The sequence below is a fragment of the Drosophila serrata genome, unplaced genomic scaffold (genome assembly GCF_035046125.1).
Source record: "Drosophila serrata isolate PLE 108 unplaced genomic scaffold, ASM3504612v1 contig_292, whole genome shotgun sequence".
Taxonomy (NCBI): domain Eukaryota; kingdom Metazoa; phylum Arthropoda; class Insecta; order Diptera; family Drosophilidae; genus Drosophila; species Drosophila serrata.
This window is the reverse complement of record NW_028257190.1, coordinates 610762-624354: the sequence shown is the minus strand read 5'-3', so window position 1 is coordinate 624354 and position 13593 is coordinate 610762. Positions and strand designations below refer to the sequence as shown.

The window sequence follows — 13593 nt, the reverse complement described above, 5'->3', positions numbered from 1 at the left end:
TCTTATTGTTCCTTATTTATAGATTAAGAACATTTAAGAAAATTAATCCTGGGACGGACACAAGAAATTATGTCTTTCTTTCCATCCAGATATACAAATCAACATCAGCGGAATCGTAAACCTTTTGAAAACATGCTAAGCACAAGATCAACATGCCAGTGGCGCCTCTAGCGGTGCTTTGGAAATCGAAATAGTGGTAATAAACCTAATATTAAAAATACAATACATATAATAAAATAAATGTAATAAAATAAATATAAAAAAATAAATATAATAAAATAAATATAATAAAATAAATGTAATAAAATTAATTTAATATAATTAATATAAAATAATAAATAATATCAAACATAAGACTTAAAACTCAATACTAATTAACTGCGCAATATCTTTATAGCTGGTTTTACAACCACTTTTCATTTGCTCGATGCCACTGCTGAGGGAAGCTATTTTTAGGTATGAAAATCGCAAGCACTCGGCCTTATGATTCTCAAGTTCATATTCTGTTCTGCACCAAAACCTGGCATTGGTACTTTTCTTATTCAAAGTAATATATTATAAATGCTTTTATATTGGGAGAAAAACCCTTTAAACTTGTTTTTTTTTTAATAAAAAAAAAGATTTATTTTTTGCCATAATGAATAAAACCAGTTTAAGGTGCCATTAGTTCTACGGACATGGGTAAAAGTAAACAGTTTCTCCCCACGCACTAGGATTAGTATTGCTCCGTTCTTTGCTCTCTCTCTATCTCTCTTTCTATCTCTTTCTCTAGTGAGTGCTCGAGGAGATCTGGTATCAGATGGATATTCGGCTAGATGTAAAAACACTTAACTAAGCTCGGAGACGAGCAAGGGCTAAGAGACATACGTATATAGATATATATATAGATATGATACTTAGGGCTAGGAAGCTACTTATCCTTAGGTATACGCTACGTTATATTCAACTAAAGTACTGACAAAAAAAAAGTACACTCAAGACTAGACTATACATAGGGGGGCCTTATGAGGGGGAGGAATGGGAGAGGAACAGGATCTGGAACTGGGGACTTGGAACTAGGACTTCCTTAAGTCATTAGGTGGTTACTGGTTAGTGTGGCTAAAGTGTGACTAGTATTCGTTTAGAGTTGGCTTATGAGTTATATCGGCTATCGGCTACAATTACGATTGTTGTCATGGCATGGAGCTGGGATCAATGGCTTGGCTGAGCGGGAACGGGAGCAGGAGCAGGAACAGGAGCAGGAACAGGAGCAGGAACAGGAGCAGGGGCAGGAGCTGGAGCTGGCGTCTGTTGCTGCTGCTGCTGCTGTTGTTGCTGCTGTTGTTGTCTATTATGGTTGTTATTGCGCGGCGGTCAGGCGACAATATCGCTACCGGGATTATAGCCAAAGTAATTCAAATTGAACTCATCGCTGAAGAGCACCTCCTCCTCGGAGGGTTCCACCTGATGTGACATCTGTATGCCCAGCTCCATGGGATCAATTTCGGTGATATAGTACTGCGAACTGCTGCTGCTGCTTTGTCCCAGGCTATGACCCAGATGACCATGTTGCTGTCGCAGGCCGCTTTCCGTGACCACCACATCTTTGTGTATGGGATTGAGATAGTCTTCTGGGGAAGAAAAATAAATCAAGTGAGTAGGAAAATTGACAGCAAGTCTATGTGATTTTACCATTATCCAACAGCACATCGTGATAAGTACTGATAATGGAGTTCACCGACTGCACTTCCACCTCACGATGTATGCCATTTAGTATTTGACCCGCCGTCTTTCGCAGCTCATCGTCGCTCAGGAGATCATTGAAGGGTAGCAGTCGCTGATGCTGTTGCTGCTGCTGTTGCTGCTGCTGCTGATGATGGTTGCTGTGATGTCCTTGGTGCTGGGCATTCTCGCTGCCGCCGCCGCCACCTCCTGGTGCCTGATGCAGCATCTCCTGGGTAAGCGTGGCAGCAGCCACGGCTGCCTCATCATACAAACAATTGCTGGTTGCAGTTGCATGCTGCTGCGTTGCATGCTGCTGATGTTGCTGCTGTGGTGAATGGCAATTGTGTTGCTGCTGCTGTTGCTGTTGTTGATGATGTTGCTGCTGCTGCTGCTGTTGTTGTTGTTGCTGCTGCTGCATCTGTTGCTGATGCTGTTGGATGCGCTCCCGATTGATGGATTCCATTTTAAAGAACAAATCCAGACGCTGCTTCTTCTGCAAAAGAGTTATGAGTTTTAATTTGAAGTTTTTATTGATGTTACAAAACTTGGATACTTACATGCTCCCAGGCTAGGACATTCTCGGCGGAATCCCCACTGGATATGGCCCACAGGTGGCCGGCACCTTGCGGCGCCTTGACACCCTTACGAAAATGCGGATTTATGGAGAGATTATGTCGCACCGAGTTCTTCCAGCGGTCATCGTTTGATTTGTAGTAAGGAAATCGATCGCTAAAGGTAAAGAAAAATAAGGAAATGATTAGTTTACATGATGAACTTGGATTTTAAGTTGGTTTAATTAAGTTAATAAAAGGATTGAAGGGTTAAAAAGGGTTTCTTCTTTCTGCTTACATTCATTCACCTCTCTTCTGTTCTGGCTGACCAATTGCATTTCGAAAACTTACAGCCCCTCTTTTTTTATGGTTCCACCAATCCTGGACAGGAACAGGGACACGTGAGACAGCGGAAACGAGGCAATTTCCCTGAAACACGTCATCACAGCACTGCGGCAGTCTCTCTCACACAAAACACTCGCTGGGGGGGGAAGACTTCAATGGAGGGAGAACACGGACACGGACAGGGACATGGACAGGGACATGGACATGGACACGGACACGGACACGGACAGCGGCAGTGGCACAAATTATGCGTCGTTTCTCTCCGGCTCGTTTTGATTTAACGTTACTCCGTTTATTTTTTTATTTTTCTCTATTTTTTTTTTTTGGGTAGTCAGTCACGAACAGGCGATTTCGGAGCTGGTCTTCCTCCTTAGGAAAGAAATAAAAATGGAGTATGCCCCATGTCTGGCTCCCACTCCCCTTTTAGCCCCTCTTTTTTTGCTTTTTTTTTTGATGTAAAGAGGAAACAACGACGACCGGAAAGGACATCGCGTGCCAGGATTCCAGGCAAAGGGTGCTCGGGCTATGGATAGTTTCTGCCTTCGGTGGTGGACGGGCAACAAAATGGAAAGTATTTCAAATTACAACACACACAGAGAGAGATAGAATGAGAGAGGGATAGAGGGAGAGAGGTAGAGAAAGAGTGAAAGAGTGAAAGAGAGAAAGAAAGAAGAGCAGGAGAGTGAGAGAGAGACACGCGCCGTTTGGAGGTGGAAAACAACCCCCATGAAAAGTGGGAAAATCTAAGGAGTAGGGGTTAGACCTATGTCATTGGTTAACTGCCACTAACCTACCTCCCCCCCCACAGGACCACTACAGGATCCACGCCCACGCCCACGGACCTCGTAGGCAATCCAAAAACAAATTTCAGCACGCGACCAAAGGCCTCCTCCGCTTTTTCTTTGGCAAAAATCGTTTTTTACCCGATTTTCCTTTTCGAATTTTCCTCAACGCTCTACCTTCCATTTTAGTTTTTATTTGGGAGCAAATGACGACTCATAAATGGAGTGAAATATGGAAATCCAGGTAGGTATGGGGTAGAGTCCTTAATGACTCCCTACTCCCTCCCATGTGTGTAAGGCAGATATGTGGCACGTGGGTGGAAGAGGAACATGGACAGGGACAGGGACAGGGACTCCGTAAGGATTTGGCACGCAGCCCGTCATGACGCATCAACCGGTGGAGTCGTCGAATGATGTGGCACTTGAAATTACCTCCGCATCGAGAATTGGGAAACCAGAAGGGAGAAAGGATCAAGGAGTAGGGAACAGGGAGCAGGGAGCTAGGTACTGATAAATGGAATCAACTCCATTAGCCACTAGGTGGTTGTCTTTACCCTGTTTTCAGGAAACTTCGCTTCGATTGTAACTAGTTTTGGTTTCACTAGTGGTGAAGAATGAGGTATTTCGGAACCCATTTGGCTTTTCTAGAAGATCCCAGTCCATGGGTTTGTAAATATACAGCTTGAAAGTATGTCAGACAAAAAAAATATATAATATTATATATACAACCTATAGATTCTCGAATCTTTTCTGGGAAAACATGTTTAATGATTTTGTTCAAGTTGAAAGAAGGTTTATCTTTAAGAAAGCATTTGAAAGGAAAGACAGCAATGCTTGTACATTGCAGACACAGTGTGTAAAAAGAGCGAGAGAAGCAGAGATCCTTTGAAAAAACAAATAGTACCAAGAGAGCTAACATTTAAAGCGAGAATGGATCAAAGAGCGCATTGAAATCGAATCGACTTGGCATTTGCAAGGAACCAATATTCTCTTTGGCTTGTACATTGCAGGCATAGCGTAAAAGAGACCCGAGAGAGAGAGAAAGAGAGTAAAGAAAGAGAGACATCCTTTTAAAAAGAGAATAGTCTAAAGAGCGACATTTAAAGCGAGAGGATAGAGATAGGAGGCTTTTTATTTAGTAGGATTCAGAGAAAGTCTACCTTCTCTTGAAAAATCTACGTTTAAATTTTTTCAAAAATTCCCCTAAGATAACTTTCCGATTCTGATTAGTTTGTTATTAAAAAAAATCTTAAGTCAGTGCCATAATAACACCGAATGGATAGTTTATGATAGCTGCATGACTGTCTAGTCTTAATCATTATCATGCAACCCACGCTGGCCAATCGATACTTGAGTATATATACAAATATCTCTACAGATACTTGCCACTATATATATATATAAACACATATATATATCACATTTTGTCTGCCGCACTTGTCGAATTGTCAACGTGGCTTCAAGCACGTAGTTCTCCACTCAAATGGAAAAAAAAGGACTTTTGGGGATGGGTTTTAAGAGGTGGAATAGTGGGAGTTGCTAAAGGTTGCCTGAGTGGGCTTTGTTAAGTTAAAGGTACAAAATAAAATCAAATACTCGCTATCAGCGTCGTCATCGTTGTCAATGAATTTGACTGACTGACTTTGCCTTTCGGAACAGGTAGAACAGGTAGAGGAAGCAATGAGGCAGGAAAAATAGGTGGGCTTTTTCCTACGAAATTGTCGAAATACACGGCATGTCCTCGTCGCTCCCAAAAAAGTCCCCACTCTCTTTTACAATTCCCATTTGCATAAATAAATATATATGTATTTATATACTTGAATGATTCGGTCAAAAAAATATAACTACATTAGTAGCTGAAATTTGTAGGATTTTTCCTTACATTAGTAGCTCAAATTTTTAGAATTCGTATATGAATTTGTTGGGGTTTTCAAGTTATTTAGGGGCTGGATTTCAGGGATTAAAATCAGTTGCCTTGAAGTACCTACAAAAAGCTTGGAATCGTTTACAGAAAGAATAATTTTTACTATTTTATGCAACCTTTTAATTTATATTCCTAGAACTTAATAGCTTGCTAAAATTTTCTACTTTAAGTAAAGGTTATTTAAACTTTTTAACACTGCTTTTAAGAATAATTTATACTCCCTTAAATCACCTTTTAATATATATTCCTAGAAGTTCAATAGCTTGCTTATGTTTTCTACTTTAAGTAAAGGTTATTTAAACTATTTTTTGAGACTGCTTTGAAATCTTTTTTATAAATAGACAAATTTTTCCCTACTGAAGTGTCTCTATAAATCAAATATTTCGAAAGTTTTAACGATGTATTTTTGCTGGTTAAAAAACCAGGAACTCCAGATAGCATTTATTGCCTTATATTTCTATATTTTTTTGATACTGCTTTGAAATCTATATTATATATATGTATATATATATATTTCCCTACTGAAGTGTCTCTATAAATCAAATATTTCTAATGTTTTAAGGATGTATTTTGGCTGGCTAAAAAACCAGAAAACTCCTGATAGCATTTATTGCCTTATATCTCTACCTGTGGGGCTGTCCAGCTTGATGGGAAATGAAATGTAATTGACTTCGGCCTCCGGCTTCCGCGTCAGACATGGCTGCCAGAGTTGAGGATGGGGCCTAGGGACCTGGGGGCCCGGATAGGCTGCGATGGTCGCTCGGACTAGTTGGTTGGCTCCGGTTTTGGCCCGGGCTTTAGACCCAAATGGGCCGGGCCCCGGGCCGTGTCTGGAAGTGCCTGGCACGCAAGCCAACTCCTCTCGCACACACTCCTCGCAGAGCTTCATTTCTTTCTTTTTTTCTTTTTTTTTTGACATGGCAGCAAGGACCGGGCCACCAGACTGGGCAACTACTTCTGGCCCTGCATTTATTATATATACATATAAATATATATATAGTATAAAGTATATGGTATATATCTGAAGGGGGCGGACACGGACACAGTTAGTTATTGCTTTGCGCCATAGTCAGTTCATAAATTTTTGTTGCGGCTCGTCCACATCCACATCCTCCTCCTCCTCCTCCTTGGTCCTTTTCCCCTCGGCCAATAAAAGAAATTGGCTTGGATTTATGGCCAGCACTGCGAGTTGAAAGTAAAAAGTTCCCTCATTTCGGTTGGGCCAAAATGAAAAACTTTTTAATGGCAATTGCCAATTTTTTATTCTTCTCTCCACCTCCCCCCCCCTTGGGTGTAACTTCCAACTGGCCACGCCTCTTTAGAGGCAAAAGGCTAAACCCAAGACCATCGGATTCGATCTTGAGTTGGAAGAAGGACAACTATAAGGAGAAGTTAATCAGAAATTGTCTTGAAGGAGATAGAAGTCTATGACTAAAAGACAAATCGATATTAACCTTGGTTTCCCACACAATTCAAGACAAAAATATGAACTTTAAGGCTTTATACTATGTTCTAAGGAAGTAAGGAAGTCTTTTTCCAAGACTGAATGTAAACAACTTCAAAAAAAAGAGAGGTCTTCCTAAAAGCCGAAAAGATCCATTTGTATTCCTCTGTATTTCTGCTTTGCTTGTACATTGCTGGGAAAGGTGTAAAAGAGGGAATAAAAGCAAGATAGTTAAAGTTAGTTTTTTAATTTTGTATAACTTTGAAGGATGTTCTTATTACAGTCACAGGCTTCTAACACAGTAAAAGAAACGTTTACGATCCCATAAATCATATATATTAATAACCAGCTTCAACAGCTGAATCGATCTAGACATGTACAGTAAAAAATAAATTTTTTTAAATTTCCAAAATTTCATAAGGGTTAACACCTTTAAAAAATTTTCAAAATTTGACAAAAAATTATAGAATTTAAATTTTAAAACTCGGTATGCATATTTGTTAGCCCTATAAAAACTAGGCCATGGAAGTTATACAAATTTAAATGAATTGCTTTTTGGTTTAGATATGATATTTTGAAATCTCGGATATATTCCAAAAATTGCCATATAATAATATTCATTTAAACTTCTCTGCTTAAATAAATGTTAAGCTTATGAAAATAATATATAAAATACTAATTAAGCAAGAAATTTAATGCTCATCACATTATTTGTACCAAAAAGTAACGATTATTTCAACTTTAATTAAATATTTCAAAAATTAACATAAAAATTGGGTATTCCCTGCTCGGTAAGATGTGTAGCTCTCCTATTTTGCGGTCTCCTGTTCAATATGCCAATGATCCTTGCCACATGTCCTTCCATGACCGATCAAGCATGATCCGCAACCCAATAAACACTCAATATGCATTTTCCAAAATTGACCGGAAGAGGCATAAAAGACCAACCCCTCCAAATGCTTAACCCACTTAACCCCTTAAACCCTCCTCGATGGGTAATTGCTCACCTCCCGGAGGAAAAAGGCAAAAAAAGGGACAGGACCCAAGTCCATGTCAAACACCTGATCCCTTTTGGATGCAATGATGCATGTAAAAGGTGTAGAAAAGCCGGAAGGGATGCCTCCAACCCCCGCAATTAATAATTATTGCTGAGCGCGGCATGGAAATTTCATGGGCAATTGCCAGGACACAGGATGGGGTGCAGGTAAGAGGTGAAGTAAGGGGTGAGGGGTTTAACATGGGTCGCGTGGGCGAGTTCCGAGTTCCGAGTTCCGAGTTCCAAGTTGCAAAGTTCCAAGTCCCTAAATTGCCATTGGGAGGGGTGACTCTACATGGAGCGCAGGCGCCAGTTTTGCCTTGACTGCACGAGGACAAGTCCCTGGCTGGGAAAACCACCACCCACCCATCCAACCCATCCAAGGCAGCAGCTCCCACAAAGTAAATTTGTGAATGGTTAATGAAAAGTTTCTCCAAAAAAAAAAAAAAACAAAAACATGGCAAGGAGCCAGGAGAACTCAGTGACTTCCTTGGACTCCATCCAGCTCATTACAGCTAAATGCAGGGGGCGGTTCGCAGGTGATGGGCAAATGTCATAAATTATTTGTGGGGTGGTTTTCTATGTAAATTTATATAGGATATTTACACGCAACATTTTTGTATTTTTTTTTTTTTGGCTGCGGCTTCAAATATTTACACTGATTCCCTCTCTCTCTCTCTCTATAAAAGCAGGTGCAGGGAGCAGGTTGAAGGGAAATGCCAAATTAATGAACCTTGAAAAATGTGTTAAAAGTTTTCTACGTTTATGAGTCCGTCTTCTTGTCGAATTGATATTTTCCCCAACTTTTTATTTTTTTCTTTTTTGGGTGGAAAACCCAAAAGGGGGCTTGAAACTAGGTAAAGACAAAAAAAATTAGAGAAGGAGGAGAAAAGTAAAAGGGTGGAATACCAATGATAATTTCAAACAGAAATAAACCTTAAGGAAAGCTAAGTTATAACTTAATTTCTTAATAAAAATATAGGCATAAGCAAGAAAGGAAACTAACTTCGGGCAGCTGAAGTTTATATATCTTTGAAATGTGAAATTGAATTATGGTATCAAATTGATCATAGCTAAGCTTATATTATTCGAATTCTCTGAATCGATATTTACCAATATTTTTATATGACAATTTTTACTACAAAGAAAAGTTTGAAATACTCATAACTCAGCCAAAAAAGCATTAATTTTAATTCGGAAAGCTGTCCCATGTTAGTTTTTATTAGATTAATAAATCTGCATACTCAATATTACATTTTTTTCAATTTTAATTTTTATCTATTTTTCAAGATTTGAATGTTGTAAAAATAACGACAAAATTTTGAAATAAAATTGGTAAAAATTTTTTTTCGGTCAGATATGGCTAGATCGATTCGGCTGCTCATGCTGATCAAGAATATATATGATTTATAGGGTCGGAAATGGTTCCTTCAAACGTTACAAGCTTCTAACTAAGACTATATAACCCTGAAAGGGTCAAAAAATTAATAAATTGTTGGGAAAATTGTTTATATCAACGAGGTAAGATACGACTGGAAACTGAATCTTTAAACTTTTTACCAAACGCAGAGAAATATTGTGATCTATTTACGGTTCATGATTAACAAGATATACAGAGTTAAAGAGTCTAAATCCTAAACTAAACAAATACTAAATCAATTTGAGTCCAAGAGCTTAAGGTAAATCTCAGATATTTCTGTTATTTCCTTGGGTTATATGTTAACTTCTTCATCGAAATAGTTTAAGGAAAGTTAATTATCATAGAGAAAGATGAGTTTCTATAGTTTTTATAGGGAAAATAACATAAATTAAGAATTTTTGGAAGAGAACGATACCTTTTATAACAAATTCTTAGGAAGATATTTTTATAAAAAGATCAAATCTATCTGCAGGCCAAGTTTTACAAGGCTTTAACCCCAAAACCCATATAAGAACATTGTAAAACCTAAAAGCTAACAAAAGTAAGAACCTAGAAATAGTTTCCCTTCAAAAGCTACAAGCAATTAGTTTTTGTACCTACATATATCCCTTCACCCATAATATCTGATAAATAAAGCCCAAGAAATGCTAAAACAACTTGTTGAGCAACATTTTTTCTAGTTGTGAATTTTCCAAGACCCATAAATTGTTCGAGCTGCAAACTTTTGGCACTCTTTTTTTTGCCACTGTTTTGTTTGGCTTTTCCCTTGTTTTTCCCTAACTTGTTGTTTGGTTAACAACCAGGAGGAGCAACACCTTCGCCAAGGGAGCTCAGGTAGTAGGAGGTGGAGCCGTAGGGAGCCAGGAAGTATAACCAAATGGCCAACGGGAATGCCCAAAGGAGAAATGCTTGAGATTTGTTTAATTGCATCCGGCTGGCACTGGCACTGGCACTGGCACTCTCTCTACATACACATGAAACACTGCCAAAATGGCGTCCATCAACTGGGGGGTGAATTCAGGTGGGATTCAGGTGGGATTCAGGTGGGATTCATGGGGTGGTGGTGACTGGGATTGGGGGTACTTACGATATCCATTGGTATATGCCCGACACAGTCAGCTCACCCTTGTCCTCGAGGGCGTATTCGATGAGCTCCGTGTAGGTGAACGGTGGTTTCTTTGGCCTGCTTGTTTTGCGGTGGTGGTTGGTTTCGGGTTTCGGATTTCAGACCCAAGTGAATTCAGGGGGGGGGGTTTGGGGTGAATCAGTGGTCGGTCGGGTGGTTCATTCGTTCATTTGTTCATTCATTCGTCGACATCAGGTGGGTGTGGGGGAGAAGGTGGTGTTTGCCGCATCGATTGGTGGACGGAGGCACCATGCAAATGGTGAACGCACAAGTTGGGAAAATGTTTAGAAAAATATAGAAAAAAAATATATTAGAAAATTGTATTAATTCAAAGAGAGTTATCTAAACTTACAAATGGGGGTTTTAATAATACCATAATAAATATATTTGTGTTGATTTTAAAACGTTATTAATAGTGTAAAGTAATTAAATGTTGCTTGTAAATAAATAAAGTCTTTACAAATTCTAAAACTCATTTAACTATTTATTTCCAATCGAAAAATCTACAAACTTACTTTGAAAAAAACAAGTCCCCAAATTTCTTTTGGAAATGCACCAAATTCAATGGTTAATCCGCAAATGAACAGGGGAAAATTGAACAGTTCCAAAATGAACAAAGAAAGTTCGAATACGTTCAAGGAAAATAGGAATTCATTTCATATTTTTCTTGAACATAGTCGAACTTTCTAACTTCGGATAATCAAAGTTTATATACCCTTGGCAATGAATTATACCTCGTATCGAAAATTGATCGTAAAAAAAGCTTGAAATATTCTAATTCTTAAATAATATTAATCGATATTTTTATATGCATTTTTTTTCGACAAATCAAAGTTTAAAATACTCATAACTCATACTCATAAGCCAAAAAAGCATTAATTTTAGTTCGGAAAGCAGTTTTAAATCTACATACTCTTTTAAAAATCTAAAAATGTGAAATTTTTTGTCTTTTTTTCGGCAATTTTAACCCTTAAAAATTTTTATAAATTTTGAAAAAATTCAATTTTTATCGAACATAGCTAGATCGATTTAGCTGTTTATGCTGCTCAAGAATATATATGATTTATAGGATTGGAAATGACTTCTTCGCTGATTTTTAAACTTTTGACTGAAATTATAATACCCTGCAAAAGGTATAATGAAAAGAAAATTGGTCAAAATAGGTATTACTTAAGAATGAACCAATAAACTAGACCAAATCGAAGTTTACTAAGCCTAAAATAAACAAGGAAAATTCTAGTATCACAACTCTATAACTTCTTCCGATAGCAATGTTAATTTTTTCTTTGGGTGGTATTTAGGAATAAAAGCATATACAAATTAATATTAGAAAAGGTTTGAAATTAAAGTGAAATCTTTTGATTATTTACGCTACACTCTTTATTTTAATAGTTATATTAAGTCAAGAATTGAGTTCGAAATGTCAAACTAAGTAAGATATAGGATTTGTATTAAGAAAATCAACTCACAAAATCAAATTTTAAAAGACCTTTTTCTAATTATTCTAATTCTATTTTAATTATTAATTCTCTTTCGAAAAATTCGAATATTCAATTGGGAATAAATTTATGAGATATTTAAGAAGGATAATGTGAAAATACTGATATTAAAAATTATCCAAATGACAAGTGAATTTAGTGAATCTTTGTTTTCAATTTAAGCTTAAAAAAATCAATTAAAAATTTGTTTAAATAAGATAAAATAATTGTCTTCTCAGTATCTACTTCTAGTGCTTTCCATCTATACTCACGCCTTGGACGTTGTATCCTCGACGACCACATGCTCGGCCACAATCATATCGTTTCCATCCAGCTCCGAGGTGACCTCCATTACCAGCTCCTCGAACTTGCGTCCCGTTTTTGTGGAGCCCACACCAGCAGCACCTCCTCCTCCAGCAGTAGCACCATTACCACCACTACCACCTCCTCCTGCATCGCCTGCTCCCGCCATCGTTGTTGTATTGGAGCAACTTTTGGGTGATCTAACTCGTTGCTGCTGCTGCTGTTCCATCACCGTCGATCCCATTGGATGACTTGAACCGGCAACCGTTGCTGAGCCTGAGGATGTGGACGAGGCGGAACTACATGGCGATGTGCTGACCGTCGTTGCCGTCGGCGTGACACTGCCCTCCGTCGGTCCCAATCCCAAAGCCTGGTTATGATTCTGATTGTGCGGCGACAGATGAGGAAATTCATCAAACTTGAAGTTGAGCAACCAGGAGAGATTCTTGTCTTCGAAATCCGCCTCAGAGGCATCGGTTCCCAAGCCCGAGCTGGAGCCGGAGGAAGTGCGTCTGCCCGCCGTCAATATCCTTTGCTTTTGAGGCACCAAAAAGTTCTGATTTTGTTGGGAATTCTGGCTTGGATTGTGGCTGGGATTCTGATTTAGATTCTGGCTGGAATTCTGATTTAGATTCTGACTGGAATTCTGATTTAGATTCTGACTGGAATTCTGATTTAGGTGCTGGCTGGGATTCTGATTTAGATTCTGGCTGGGATTCTGGCTGTGATTCTGACTGGGATTTTGACTTGGATTCTGTTGCTGCTGCTGCTGCTGCGGCTGTGGCGGTGGCAAGGTGGCATTCAGGTGACTCAACTCCGCCTGCAGTCCCGAGTTGTAGCGATGATCCAGTTCCAGGAGTTCACCGCCCGTCCAACCGCCATTATCCTCCAGCGGTGCATTCGCCGGCGGACAATGGGAATAGGCGCCGGCGGCAACGGTGGCTGTGGCGGCGGGCACCAGGAGACTGCTATCGTAGGCAAACAGATCATTGATGAACGAGGAGCTGGAGGTGGTGGAGGAGGACGAGGGAGCAGCGACTGTGGCTGCACCTGTGGACGGCGGTGGCGGTTCCAATTGCAAATGAAACTGCAAATCACCGGCATCATAATCCAAATGACGTTTCTTCCAAGGATTTGCCTCAATGGCCTCGTAATCGTGACCCAAGGCCAGCTCTTGATCCTCCTCGTACTTGCGCTTAAGGAAATGTCCATAGTCACCGGTAGCTCCTCCATTGTTCTGATTAGTGGCCTGGATATTGTTGTTGTTATTGATATTGTTGTTGGTTGCACTACCTGCCGCGCCATTGACGGGCATGTTGACAATCATGGTGTTGATGGTCCTGGTCACGAGGCAAGTTCCAATAAAAAAACAAAAAAACACAGACACGACAAAAAAAAGCAAACAGATATATCAAATATTGTCCGGAGTTTTGTGTGTCGTTGTAGCTGGAGGAGCAAGAGGAGCTGGTCCGACCTGGCT

At 39.3% G+C, this 13593-nt stretch overlaps 2 protein-coding genes across 2 annotated transcripts in view; both read right to left on the bottom strand.

The window, feature by feature from the left end:
* ec (ubiquitin specific peptidase echinus) overlaps positions 1 to 13593 on the bottom strand; it is a 158815-nt gene that overhangs the window by 73734 nt on the left and 71488 nt on the right. The gene's annotated exons all lie outside the window — the stretch shown is intronic.
* On the bottom strand, positions 604 to 13567 carry fd3F (forkhead domain 3F). The gene is made up of 5 exons (XM_086836659.1): positions 12083 to 13567; positions 10294 to 10389; positions 2262 to 2433; positions 1672 to 2197; positions 604 to 1610 (listed from the first exon to the last, which is right to left on the bottom strand). Exons 1-5 carry the CDS (start codon positions 13438 to 13440, stop codon positions 1354 to 1356), a joined length of 2409 nt encoding a protein of 802 aa, XP_086692785.1. The 5' UTR covers positions 13441 to 13567; the 3' UTR covers positions 604 to 1353.

Coding starts and splice junctions, on each gene's coding strand:
- fd3F (XM_086836659.1), bottom strand. CDS start 13,440: ATGATTGTCAACATGCCCGTCAATGGCGCGGCAGGTAGTGCAACCAAC. Junction 2,434..10,293: donor GGCATATACCAATGGATATC/GTAAGTACCCCC, acceptor CTTTACCTTTAG/CGATCGATTTCCTTACTACA. Junction 1,611..1,671: donor CGATGTGCTGTTGGATAATG/GTAAAATCACAT, acceptor TTTCTTCCCCAG/AAGACTATCTCAATCCCATA.